General features: G+C 41.6%; 1 protein-coding gene across 1 annotated transcript in view; it reads right to left on the reverse strand.

Moving 5' to 3' along the window:
* Window positions 1-4874: 4874 nt before the first annotated feature.
* The window catches only part of MAN1A2 (mannosidase alpha class 1A member 2), a 144930-nt gene continuing 136012 nt past the window's right edge, over window positions 4875-13792 (reverse strand). The window contains exons 12-13 of the mRNA XM_059836282.1: window positions 13494-13609; window positions 4875-9643 (exon numbers count right to left, since the gene is read on the reverse strand). Of these exons, the coding sequence (XP_059692265.1) occupies window positions 9511-9643; window positions 13494-13609 (249 nt within the window). The 3' untranslated portion in view covers window positions 4875-9510. The remainder of the gene's footprint in view (window positions 9644-13493; window positions 13610-13792) is intronic.

Here is a 13792-nt window from a genome sequence, read left to right on the forward strand (position 1 = left end):
TGAACGCAGAATACAGCAGCCAGCAGAGAGGTAAGCAAGGTGATACCAGCACCAGAGTACAGCCAGCCACATCAGTGCCCTTTCCTGGCAGCTCAAGCTGGCAGAGAAATTTCTACTGCAGGGGTAGAATGTTCAGAGGGAACATCTCCAGGGCTACGCACTGCGCTCTGTGAAGGGGCTCACGTGTTTTCCCCATACACTTTTGCTTTGTTAAGAAATAGCATGAGCAGGAACTGGAGAAAATCAGAGGCAGTATATAGAAAGGTTTACTTAGACTGCACACCTGGAAAAGCAGTATTTGTGTATTATTTAAGCTAGTAAAAAAAAATCAAGGTAACATTGTCTGCTGCATGTGGCAGTAAATTTCTCCCTTTTGTCACTGAGCCCATCCAAGTCCGCTTCACAGGAAAGCAAGCAATCCCACAAGTTGATGACTGGTGGGTATTCAAAGATTTTGAGGATTCTTTTCCTGGGGGAGATTTCCAGTTCAGCTAAAAAAAAATCTAATGAGAACCTGAAAACCTTGCTGTGATACAAGTAGGAATACAGTGTCTGAGTTTACAGGAGCTTGGCATAAGATTTTAGCAGACTGTAGTATTAGGTTGATATAAACGGTTGCCCAAGTAGCACTGGTTCTAAGATTTGAGCATACTAACAGCAATAATGTATGGATCCTTTGAAATTATTTGCCTGGCTGAAGTGTACAAAATGCATAACTATGTATCAATGCATATCTAAGAGTACACTTGCAAAAATGCCAGAGAACTGTCAGTGAAATCCCTTGATGTGAACATTAATTAGTACAGAAATAACCCACAGACGTAAAGCAACTCAAGTAATAATGGGATATGTACCCAAATGAAGGACAAGATGAGCTTATGACAGAAATCTGCATATACAAATACGGGAAAACCAGAATCTAAGTGCATGCAACAGACGGTATCTTCAGAGATTCTCTCTCTGAGGGTACTGATGATCTTTATTTATTTTGCTGTGTAAGAATCATTGCACAAAGGACTTTTATTTGTGGACTGTACCACTCTCTTCTATTTTAGTATCATATTCCTTGTTCCTTGTTTCTTGTTCAATAACAAATCTTTAGATAAAAGAGACTTGTGTCCTGTGTTGATAGCATTGTGTTTCAACACACTGCAATCTGTTTCTGATTCAGCCATAGCAAATCCAGTGGTGAAAGCTAATCGGATAACCATGTTAGAAAACTTAATAGCAAGTATTTTGATGATTTTCTATTCATCATTACTCATCCAGCATAGCAAACGTGAACCAATTACTCCCACCCATGTAGATAAGAAAGGCTTTTTTTTCTGATCCAATGGCATTTTACGCTTGCCCTGCACTAGAAACAGATAGCAGCACAAAGGAAAGGGCTTTTGTAAATTCAGCCTTAGATACAGAGCTCCCATAGGAGCTCTGGAATGTAGGACAGGAAGGGACCTCCTATATCCTTGATTCAGGTACCTGGAACTGCAGGCAAGCACACAACATCATCCTTTTCTTCAGCAGACCAACATGTTTTCTATTTCTAGGACCTCATTGTCAGAAATTATTCAGATATTGCAGGTACCAATTTGTGTGGGGTTTTTTTGCCAGGTTTGTCCTCCAGGAAAAAACAGCTTTTTTCTCTCCCGGGATGATCAGCCACTTGATGCATTGTGGACAGCAGTTATCCCCTCTGTCGGTCTTCCACTTTGCCAGGCTAAACTCTTCTTCTTACCTCTTTTGACACAAACGCTCCATTCCCTGGTAAGCCTAAATACTCCTGTCTTGTGCCTGTTCCCCTGAGACAAGCCCTCCTAAATATGGGTGACCAGAACCCTACACCGTATCTCAGATGTGGTCATCCTGCTTTGTACAGCACTTCATCCTTTGTGTGTCAGTGTAGCTGACTAGGCGTTCAGGTCTTTCTCAACGTTAACTATTTCAGACTGACCACATCCCAGGTTGTAGTGAAAGGTTTTATTCCTAATCCCTGGAGGAACAAGTTTGCCTTCTGACTTTTTTAATTCCTCTTGTCCTCTGCTGTTCCAGGCCTCAAGATTATCTGATCCTTCATTCTCTTTATTGACAATTCTTCCTAACTTTCCTCTGCTGCAAACAAATTCTTCTTGCCGTTACAGATTTGTCCTAGTACCAGGATTTAGTGACATTCACTAAAACACCTACAAGTTTCCTTCTCCATTTTATACTTTGTTTCTCCTTTATCCAGTTCCTTATCCACTGTGCAGCTCTTGTGTCCATCTTTTCAAGACAAATTAATCAAATGCAGTATTGCATATATCGCTGCAGTTCAGTTAAATAAGGATGTACCACACCATACATCCTTCATTTGGAGAATTATCTCATAAAAAGTAGTGTCTGTTACCCTGAAAACTCTTCTCTTTGGTATCCCAAGTCATTCTGCATCTTCAGTGACTCTTCAAAATACATTCCATGGCTCACAGACAGTTCAAGTTACGCCAGAAGCTCCACAGATGGGTCCACAGGAATGCTGGGCACGATCCAGGCACCAGTCGTGGATGGGTCTACCTGTCCACTAAATAAATCCACATGAGAAATCTTCCTGCACCTCACCTCCTGGAACCCACGCACAGGCCTCTGTCGCAGGTGATGGAGCAGTCTGCTGGCACCCACTCGTATTCTTTGGGGCTTCCTCCATGGATTTGCTTGCTGAAGCTTCAGCATGGATTGGTGAAGGGATGGGTATGCAGATATACGCAGCACCAGCTCATGGAAGAAACACCTTAGGGACATTCTTCCTTTTTGTAGCTGTATCCTAATGCGGTTCACATAGGACTTCTATGTGATCCCATCCCAACATATAATGCTATTTTCTCAGTCATGCAGCAGCTCATCCTTTCTGGTTTATATGGGAACAGACAGACATCATACCTGTTGCCTATTACCACTTGTACAATGAACATCACGTGAGAAAGAAAACAGTGAAACGGTTGGTACACATGGACACACAGTGTTTTCTTCCTCCCCGATTTCTTCCCTGAATTTTCACCCACAAGCAGCTTGGCTATATGAGTGACTGCTCTCCTCAAACCCTTTCACAAGGAGTTTGCTCAGCCTGAAATGTTGCTGTCAAAAAGACTCTTGCTCTTCACATTAAAAAAACCCAGCACACCACCACCAACCTTCACACATCCCACATGTGAACCAGCACAAATAGAGTAACGTTTCCTTTCCAAAGCCCACAGAATGCCTATGGCTTTGCACTGAGAAAAGCCAACTCCCTGAGCTACAAGATGAAGGCTAAAACTAACCCATTAAGGATTATTTTCAGGATTTTTAAATACAGCTAATTAATATGCATAGGAAAGGCACATGGTCTCCAGGAAGAGGCACACACAGTCACAGGCTACAAGGGAAGGGAGGAAGGGAGGGCGGGTGACACACAGGCAGAGTGCCAAAACAGAAATAAAGGCGGATATTCGCTATATATCCTGAGAGAGAGGACGTGCAAAGAAAGCGTGCTTCAGAAGAGGTAGAAGCAGAGGGGTGAAACACTTCACTGTTGAAAAGGCAGAGACAATGCAGTGCGACCAAAAAGGACAGGATCCCGTTTGAAGAGCAGCGAGGACAGTAACAAAGCCTTCAGTATGGGCCAAAATGTTACACACAAGGATAGAGAGCTCGATAGCACTAGAGCAGGAGGCAAGGTTTTGTGGGTTAGGGCTCAGTGGCTGAGATGGTGTGACATGGACAGGCATAGCAAACACGCTCTGATGTGAGAAGGGGATGTCAGTGAGGTGGTTTAAGGGCTGAGCACACCACAGGAAGATCTGGATTCAGAAGACACTGCTTTGGTAGCGGCACTGCACTGGGAAGCTGGGTGCGTCACGGATGCGCAGCACTTGCGTGGAAAGCTAGGGAGCAACAGCCGAACACGTGGCTGGATCTCAAGATGGATAGCATAACAGGACAGCAAGCGTGTACCTGGTGTCTTGTGTTGCACTGCATCACGGCACTTAGGAAGCGACTTTCTCTTATGAAGTCATACTGAAGGAGGTCATTGCATCCTGAGGCAGAAGCACCCTGGGAAGTTTGGGCATTGGCTATAAAGCACTGAAACAGGACGCACAGGATGGCAGTCATGGCACACCATGAAAACAAGGTACCGCAACAGGGGTGATGCCAGACAGTAAGGATTATCTACAGTTAATGTGAATCAGAAAGCAAATCTGGGTATTCACTTGCTGTACTGCAAAACAGAGCTAGAGCAGCTGTTCCAGTGAATTTAAACACGCAGGGGGAAAACAGGCACACTCAAAGCAGTTTCCTCTTACCAATTTCCCTGTGAACAACATTTAAACAACTAGAACGTCTTCCTGCCAGAGGAATGGATGGACAGACTTAATTGCCCAATTCACGGGCTATTTAGTATCAAGAAAAGCTGGGGTTTTAACCTGGTGTCTTAAGAAAATTACGTTTATTTAGTAGCACTGCCTGTCTGCCTGCCCCCTTTACCCTCATCACTGAGAATCTTTGAACTTTTTAGCCACTTTTCACACAAATTTAACAAAAGGGTAGAACTCTCAAAATTGTGGGAGGTTTGGTGGCTTTCACAACAGCACACAGAAGCAGCCTCAAACTGTTGTGCATTCAGCTACATGTTCAGAAAAACTGGAGCACTACAGCGACCTGTTAAAAGCAAGCAAGGGGTACGGGGGTTTAATTTTGCAATAGGGGGTCTTGATACACGTTTCGGTTGACAAAGTCCCCAGTAGAGCTGCAGGGGCAAGAAAAGCTGCAGCACCACCAAGCCTATGAAATAGGATCAACTTCACAGTCCAGTGCTACAGGAGGTTGCTAAAGGAGGCAAAGGACACAAACCGCACCTTTTTCACTTAAAGACATTCTTTATTCAATCTTTTTTATATACAATATTATTTTTAATCTGTAAAAAGTACATATGCAGGATTCCAGGTCAGAGGCAGAAGGTTTCCAGATCAGAAGATAGACTTTTGCCCTTTTATTATTTTGGAGGGAAAATAATCTGTCAGTTTTAGACAAAGCAAGAATAAAGGCAGAATGCAAATTCAACTTCCACCAAGCGATTAGGATTAAAGGCAACAATTCACCATAACAAGTCAGGCTGTTTCCTTCGACTTCGGTGGTTCCCAACTTTCCTGGGCAATTACAGAGCAGTTTGTTAGCTGAAGCAACTAGTGCTTATCATCTCTGCTACAGTTGTACGCACGTAACTTGCAAAAGAGCTTGGGTTTCCTCTTTGTATGGCAACTCAAACTCTTAAGTCAGAAGACTGTTTCTCAAAATTCAAGGAGCAAAAGAGGGGTGTCTTATCAGGGTGAACAGATCTCCGAACTATGGTGTGGATCAAAAGCTTGCTTTCATTTTTCTCTGGTAACAAGAAGCCTGTTTCTTATTTGTCCCCTTAAAATCATGGACTAGACTTATTAATGTACGTAACAGGCTCAATTTGCTATAAGCCTGTTCCTACAGCCCTGAGATGTAAACTGCCTCACCTTTTTCTGTGGATGCCAGGTTACGTTGTTGATCCTGTCAATGTCAATGCTATTAACCACTTCTCCATTCAAACTAGGGAGAGTCACATTATGAAGGTTTGTAATATAATTTCCTGAGGGATAGAAAAGGGGATCATAAAAGACAGCCTGATAGGGCTTTGCTTAGCTGTAAGTCAGCACAGGGTAGACCTTTAACCTCAAAGGATGGTATTACAGGGAGTGGGTAACTATTTTCACTTTTCAGAACCTGGATACTCAACATTCCAATCTCATAAAATACTGGGTGGAAATTTGTCAGTGATTGGGAGGTAGAAGACAGTGATCCACAAATTTGGAGTAGGGAGCTAAAGGAGCCTCAAAGGTGTGACTGGCACAGGGAATTACCTGCTTTTTCCCCTCTACTCCAGCATACTTACTGTTTTCCATACTTTTCTTAAGCATTCGGTTTTAAGGACCATATTGTGCGGCAAAATAAACACCCAGAATATCATTCAAGGGGTTTGTTTTTGTTTAGAGGACAAAGCTAAGAAGTTGACTTCTTGACTGCAGGACACACACCAGCTCCAGGGTGGTCAATGGAAGCTGCAGAAATCTGGCTTCTTTGAAAAGTCAAGCTGGGAGTGTTAGGAAAAAAATGTATTGCTAGCAGATCCTGACCAACAGGCAAGCTTGAGGCTTGGATTAGAAAAAGAACTGAACATCCTTGTTTTGACTGCATGCAAACAGGAAATAGACAACTCTGGGATTTCCAGGCTCTTGCCCAAATCCAGTGTGCCAAAAACGTACATGATTTTCTGTTCTTTATTTCATCCTGTAAGAGGAGAGGGTATTGCAGAAATTGCTAAAATGGGACAGCTACCTAAAGAAAACGAGGATTGTTTTGTTAGAGAATACAGTGCAAGACTCGGAAACAACTACGACTAAAAAGTCATTTTGTGCTTAAATTTACACTCTATCTTCATGAAAGTATGTAAGACAGCAGCAACAGAATGAAAATGGCAATATTCTACTGTACCTTATGTACCCAGAGGGAAAACAGTTGGAACTTTGGGTTGCACATAACGCCATTCTGCAGATCAGAACCTACTTCTCTGTGAAGGACTCCGAACGAGGGCACCTCACTTCAGTCAGAAGTTTCAATATCCATGGTGCTTGGTTATTATGCACCCACCTCGCTCAGAACCCATTACCTCCAAACTCATCTTGCTCTAGGAAATCTCAGGATGGAGAGATTCATGAATGACATGGCAATTAGTCCATAAAATGCATTATTTTTGATAGACTATGCACATCAGTAGCTTCTGGAGGAAAAGGATAATTTGTGTTTTAAAGAGCAGAAACTGACAGCTGTTGGGGTAACTGGAAAATGAGAAACAAGTGTCCTTTATTTGGTACCTGCTGCTTGTCTACACAAAGAAGAAATAGCAGTACTGTACATCTGCTTTGAGAAAAATACCATCCCATAACATGAAATGGCTTAGGTCCTCAATTCAAGCATTCTTGTGGCAGTGAGTTAACCCATTGGGATTCACGGAGGAATTAATTTGAGGGGTCCCTCTTTAATTCACAAGAGAGGGGGTGGAAGAGCAGCAAACAATGATAAGAAGTTTGCTCTTTCTGGGACTCCAGAATTCTGTCCTTGACCTTTCTCTGAACAGACTGGCAGCCATTCTACATCTGCATTTATCAGGAAGTGTATGGGGATGGGTGTATGGGGTGGAAAGTGCCTTTTGCTTTTTTTTTTTTTTCTTTTTAAACAGGGGAGTCTGCTTTTCCTCTTTCTCCTTCGTACCCAGAGAGATTTTGGAGAACAAAGCAATCAAGTGCAGTTTTAAATAAATAAGAGTTCTCATGGGATGGGAAAAACTCAATTTGAAAACACAATGTATCTGGACTTTGGAAAATGAAAATGACTAGCTCTTCAGTAAGTCGCTGAATACTGATTTGAAAAATAAATTAATGTGGGACTAGTAAAGAAGAATCCATTTATTAAGGTACTTCTAATTTTAAATAAACAATTACATGGATCAGTATTATTTACTGTATCAATTACTTTATCAGCTCCCAAATTATTTTTAAGATACTGCTGCAAATTACAGTAATTAAGTAACTGGTATTAAGGTAAAAATACTGCGATTGGAGTTTTTTTCCAAGCTCTATGTCTGCCTCCTCTTAAACTAAAGTAACTGTCTGGAAAGAAAAGCACCTGATAGCATTTTTTCTTAGATCATGTGATGATTTCTATGTCTAAGTTAGTGTCAAAGACGAGTGAAGGAAAATTTTATGGGGGAAATTCTTCTATAATGTACAGTCAGATATATTAAAATATGATGAAAAAAAGCTTGTATATATAAAACTTCATATATAAACATTTTTTGAGGGGGAGAAATAGCACTCACTCCCTTTAGATCTGATGCTGTACTGCTGTAGCTCACTGAAGAGTTCTTCCACTCAATTCAGTATGAAAACACAAGATTTTTTAAAGACTCAACCTGTGCGCTAATTGGGAGGGAAAGGAGCACCTCACAGCTCTTTTTCAGCAAAGGGGCCAGTCCCCATGGCAAAAGGATTTGAGAGCTCTAAAGGGGAATAAAAAGAATAATTTGAGCTGTAAGATTTCTGGAACAACGGTTAAAAAAAAAAAAGAGAGTGAGATATACCTGAAAAGACGAAACTTCTTTTAGCGAGTAAGTGAAGACTGAAGCAGATCCCATTTAAGTGATACTGTCCAGCCCAGCCTAGGAGTACCCGGGGGAAAAAGCCCACGCAGGTAACAGCATCTCATTTCTCAAACTGATGGAAGAAGAGACTCTTCAGTTTCTTCTTCCACTCGTATGTTCTGTTGTTTCCAAAGAAGATCATGTTGGCTTTCTACTGGAGCACCAAGAAGAAAAGGCGTTTTGTAAACTAAATCAAAGACAGTTTTGGGCTTCTCTCATACACATACCTGCAAGGAAGGTTCCACAAATAGCATCCAAAGAATGAAATTTAACTTTTAGGAAAAATCCCGATTGTGTGGAAAAATATAAAGCAAGAAACTCCTGCTGCTTAGCTCAAGGGGAGCATTTTAAAGTGCCATATACTGTATCCTGTTATATAAATAATGAGAGACTGTTTTTCTCATGTTGTCATCTCTGTTTATTTAGCTAAAATAACCAGGACTAATAAGAGAATGTTTTTTTCCATGTGACAGGATTTGTGAGGAAGGGAAACTTAGGCTCCTTGCTACCCCTGCAATACGCTCCAGACTCCGTGACTGTAGCTTGCCAAATGAACTAAGCCCACGTTGCTGACTGTGAACTACAAACCAAATGCTTACTAATTGTTTTGTTGGACATAAGCATACAACACAAATCTTTCAGCATTATTTTGAAAAGGGAAAATGAGGAGGCAATAGTTTTTATAGTTTAGAGTTCAGTTTTCATAGCTTAGAGGCCCTGAGAATGGCTGCCAGTCTGGACAAACAGATGCTCCTTAGAAAATTCAGACAGGTACAGAAAAAAATTCAAATCCTGATGCTGCTGGTGCAGTGATGTTGCTTTTTGTTGTTGCTTTGTTCATGCCATCATCAAACACAAAAAGAAGAAAAATAAAATCTAGGTATTTGGAACCCACCCAATCTGAAGAGGTGACTGGTGTGTTGATCCTTGCAACAGCCAACAGCAGCAGCAGCAAGTTCCTCTCCCTGGACGGGAAAGCTTCTTCTTCCTTATGCTGCTGCGTTTATATTGAACAGTAGATTCCGTGTCTTGCTAGGGTTCAAAGCGCATGAAGTCTCTGTCCTGCAAATACCACGCTAACGTGTTTTGGTCATGTATAAAACAGAACTTTTAACTTATCTATATGTTGAAGAGCTTCATTCCTCACGCCGGTACTTGCTTGACTCAGAGGTCTAGTTTTACCAAGTGTCTGTCTCCTCTCCTGCTTAAAGTCTCAAGTGGTCCATGTAAACAAAACAGAGCTGAAAACAGTCTCTCTTCTCTTCATAGAGCTGTTTTTATCGATATGCAGGATTTCCTGACAATGTGGTGTTGGCTAAATGTAAAACAGGCAGAGGATGAGCTTCTGTATTAAAAACCCAGTTGTCTAATGGTAGAAGGTCATCATTGGAGAAAAGCAGATACAAATACCTAGATATCAAGACAGAGAGACAAAATGGTGGGTATTAAAGCAGAGCAACAGACAGGCAGGGGCAACACAGCAGCTTCAGGCCCCCCAAGTCAGCAGCTAAAGCTATTAACAAGTTACTTGCTTTCAGTCTTTGTGTAACACCCACACAACCTTCCCTGTTATAATGATCTGAAGAGTCATTTTTATCATGATCAAGCCCTTCAATGAAAAGTTGTTATAAAGACAGCACTTTAATTTTTCCAAGTAACTTTTGTTTTTCAAGACTCCTTTCAAAGACTTGCAATGTAAAACAAACATCAAGACACCAAGCACAAGGATTTGGGGGACAGGGAAGCAGAGAAGAAGTTGGCAAAAAATTCTTCTTAATGGAGTAAAGCCACTTGGAAATGACTAATCCTCTTAAATCCAAATCAAAGATTTCGAGGAAGCACAAGAGAAGCCACTAAGCCATGCCAGACATCTGACTTGTCATCACCATGCTGGAAGCTGGTCCAGCTTCTGGTGGGAGGAAATGGGCCAACATATTCTGCAGAGGGGATTCATAAATGTTGTACATTATAAAGCAATGCAGAGCAAATGAAGCGTCTAACAAAATTAAGGTTTCTGGACATACGTGGAAGAAGAGTATTTCTTGGTTCTTTTTTCTTAATACACACGTTTGAATGTGGCTGTGCTATACTTTGTAGGAGATATCGGTGGTAGGCATCTTTGTCAAGGCTTCCAAACTCAATTGCTAAAATTCAAGAGGCATTTCCCTTGTTCCAGAAAACCTGATTGTGCAAGGGCAAGCACAACATCTTTCCTGCCATCCAGAAAATGACAGGTCTTGCAGCACGTGACAAGGAAGGGCTGTCATTCCCATTAGTGGGCTCTGTCACATCCAGAATGTGCACTCATGTTGTTCTGCCTTCGCTCTGCTGAAGCTGCTGTTACTTCGCTCTCTCTCAATTAGACGCTGGTAGTGTCTACTGTCTACTGTCATGTGTCACTGCCCGATCATTCTCCCATTGCCTTTATTTGCCAGTTGTATCCACAGCACAACCCAGTCAGTGAAGCTCTACTTCATCTTCCCTTCCTCACCAATTAAGTGTTTACAGATAAAAATTTCTTGCTGAGATGATTCAGTTTTGTCCCGTATATCTAGTCTCTTTCTCTACATTTTTATTCATCTTTAAAGTGTCATGCCTTTCCTTTCCTCCTAACTCCTACCTTGCTTTCTCCCTCTGCAGCTCTCCAAACTCTTTTTCACCACAGCAGCAATGTTTCATCTTACTCAAATTCACCTTCCTCATTTGATTCACACTTTTCCTCTGAATAACTCAAGCAACCTATTTCTACGTCTTGCTCCTTCCCACTCAGCAGCCATCTTCTTGCCACTCACCCTGCCCGAACTCTCATAATTTGCTGAGTATCTTTGATGAGACAGAGTGTCCCAGCAGCAGCAATGCACGTTTGGGAGAGGTATCAATTTTGAATTTGAGGGGAATGCAGATGCAGAAGTCATCATCCATAGCAGAAAAGATCACAGCAGGCATTCCGTAACAGACATTTTATGCGGCTCTTCTGAGGGACGTCTTCATCTTCCTCATGGCATCACACTCAACCCTTCTTCATAGTCATTTGAGCTTTCCTCACCTTATGTTCTGTTTTATCTCAAGGTGATACCAGTTTCTGGTTTGGCTATGCCAATCACATCAACTTCTAATATCCCGCTCTCCAATAAAACTTCAATTTTTTCCCACAAGCGGGAAATGACCCAAACCAAAAGCCAATAAAAGTTTCTGAGTTCCTTCCCAGAACTGCCTTCTTTTGCAATGCTTGCACTGTAGTACATCCGGTTACTAAGTGATGCATCAGTGCATTTTCAGATCTCCTTGTGGTTATTTAAGATGCAGACAGGATTCTGGCGATACTTCAAAGGTCAGCCTTGTCACCACAGAAGTCCCTTAGGAGCAGACTTCATTCTCTGATTTGGCTTTTATAGGCAGATCAGTCATCTAAGATCAGCTCCTTGGGAGGTATCACTTCTCTGACGGGACCTATTGGAAACTGCTGCCTCTCTCTTTGGGAGTATAGCTTTTAGTCTCCAGAAAATGAACTTGAAGGAGTAAGTGAAATATAATTAGTGAAGACAATGGAGGAGGTAGCAGTGGCTGACTTTCTTTTTATAATGATAACATGGGGAAACAAAGTATTGTGACTACGTAGAGGAATTCGGTAAGGAGCCAGGAGGATAGAACGGCCAGGCTCTTCCCTTACACGTGATGAACTCAGAGCCCCTTCTTGCCAGTGAAACATGTTGTGGTGCCTGAAGTAGGCACCAGTCACTGCCACTTTCAGGACCTGCTTTCTCCCCGCTGCATTCTGAGCTCCCAATACACAAAATCAATCTTCACATACATCACCTACAGCTAAACCCTGAAAATTTGATATTGCTGATACTGTAAACTCCGCTGCTGTACAGAAACCCTGTTTCTTCTGCAAAGCCTGCACGCCATGCTAGACTGCCAAATGGTCACAACTGTTTTCTTGTCATATTGCTGGGTTGTAAAGACAGGAAGGGCACCTTAATGAGTCTTTGTTGCTGACAGGTTTGTGCAACAACATATGTATCATCCCTTCCATCATACGTTGGCAGAAAGTGGTACAGATACATAAGCAGAGGCAACAACTACGTCTCCTAATAGCAGCTCCGGCCTCATTCACACTGCCAGCAGTGGCTTCTATCTATGGATTTAACCAGCTAAACCAGTCTCCAAACTGTTATGCAGGAAGAAAAAAAAAAGGGGCGTAGGGAATATAGCCAACTTGGACACTTTTCTTCCAAAAGTAGGCAATTCACAAGGGAAGTGATCAATACAGGAATCTTGGTAGATTTCAATGCCAGAACTATATTACCAAATTTGCTGTTGTAACTTGAGTATCAAGAAAATTGTCACACACCAGAAGACATTTCTTCATAGGGAAAACCCCAGAGCAATCACAACCGTGACGAGCTCTTGACAGCTGGTTTGCGTCAATGATGAAGGAGACGAGTAGCCATGACGTGCTAGCTCAGTTTTAAAATTGGACCTCTTAATAAAATCCCCATAACATATTCCTATCTTTATACTAGTTTTTCTTATTGTATGTATCATCTCCATATATTCTAGTATAGCATATTCTAATATAGTATTTTTTGTTATTAATTAAAAAGAAATTTGGAGGAAGACCAATCACTTTGAACATTTTACCTTGAGCCAAATATGCAACACAGTGCATTAGCTTCTGCAGGGTGGGCTACAGGTGTCCTACTGATTTCACTGAATTGAAAATATTTAAGTATGTAAGAGATTACAAAATATGCCTGATATTCTTGCTTACACCAAAAAACATTCTAGAAAAATATGTTGTGGGATAAATACAGAAATATCATCCAAAGGCACGAAGGACTTTTGTTCCACGCATTTACTGCCTTCCAGTGACACACGCAGGAGAAACAGGTTCTACAATACCAGAGCATGGCATGTACTTGTATAAGACATGTCAAGTCAGTGTATCTAAAAGAAAAAGTCTTTTGCAAAGGGAATTACTTAAAAGGAGATAACCTCTCCCCTGCTGTGATGCCAGAAATCAAATAGAAGTCTTAAAAACTAAAGCTCTCTCAGCATAAGCTTCTTGTATGGGAAATTCCGCTTGTATTTTCTGCTGGTAAAATGGGCTGATCCGAGACCCTAAAGCTGTGAAAGAAAGAAAGCCCAAACCATAAACCACCCTGACAAGACAAGTGATTATTTGTTGAGCCATCGCATTCTTCTAGAATTTAGATGCTAGCTTTTACAGGAAGATGCAAGAGTGAAGAGAACTTACTTCAAAGTTTCAGCAAGGAAAAAGCTCTGCTGTACGTCGTCATACGTAGGAGATGAGGAATAGACATCCTTGACACCAGAAAAGCCACCGCTGACTCGGCAATACTTGTCAATTGCCTGCAAAGCGGAAGGGAAAAGAAAAGAAGAATTTAATTGTAGAACGAGATTTGGAAACATTAAAGGATCAGGCTTGATCAACAAAGGCGGTAGCTCTTTCTGTGTCGCATTACTCTGTTGTGAATCTCCTTGTCGGACGATGCTGGGGAAGTTAACAGTTTATGCTGACCAAAAATAATAAAA

This window comes from Gavia stellata, chromosome 1 (assembly GCF_030936135.1).
Source record: "Gavia stellata isolate bGavSte3 chromosome 1, bGavSte3.hap2, whole genome shotgun sequence".
NCBI classification, from domain to species: domain Eukaryota; kingdom Metazoa; phylum Chordata; class Aves; order Gaviiformes; family Gaviidae; genus Gavia; species Gavia stellata.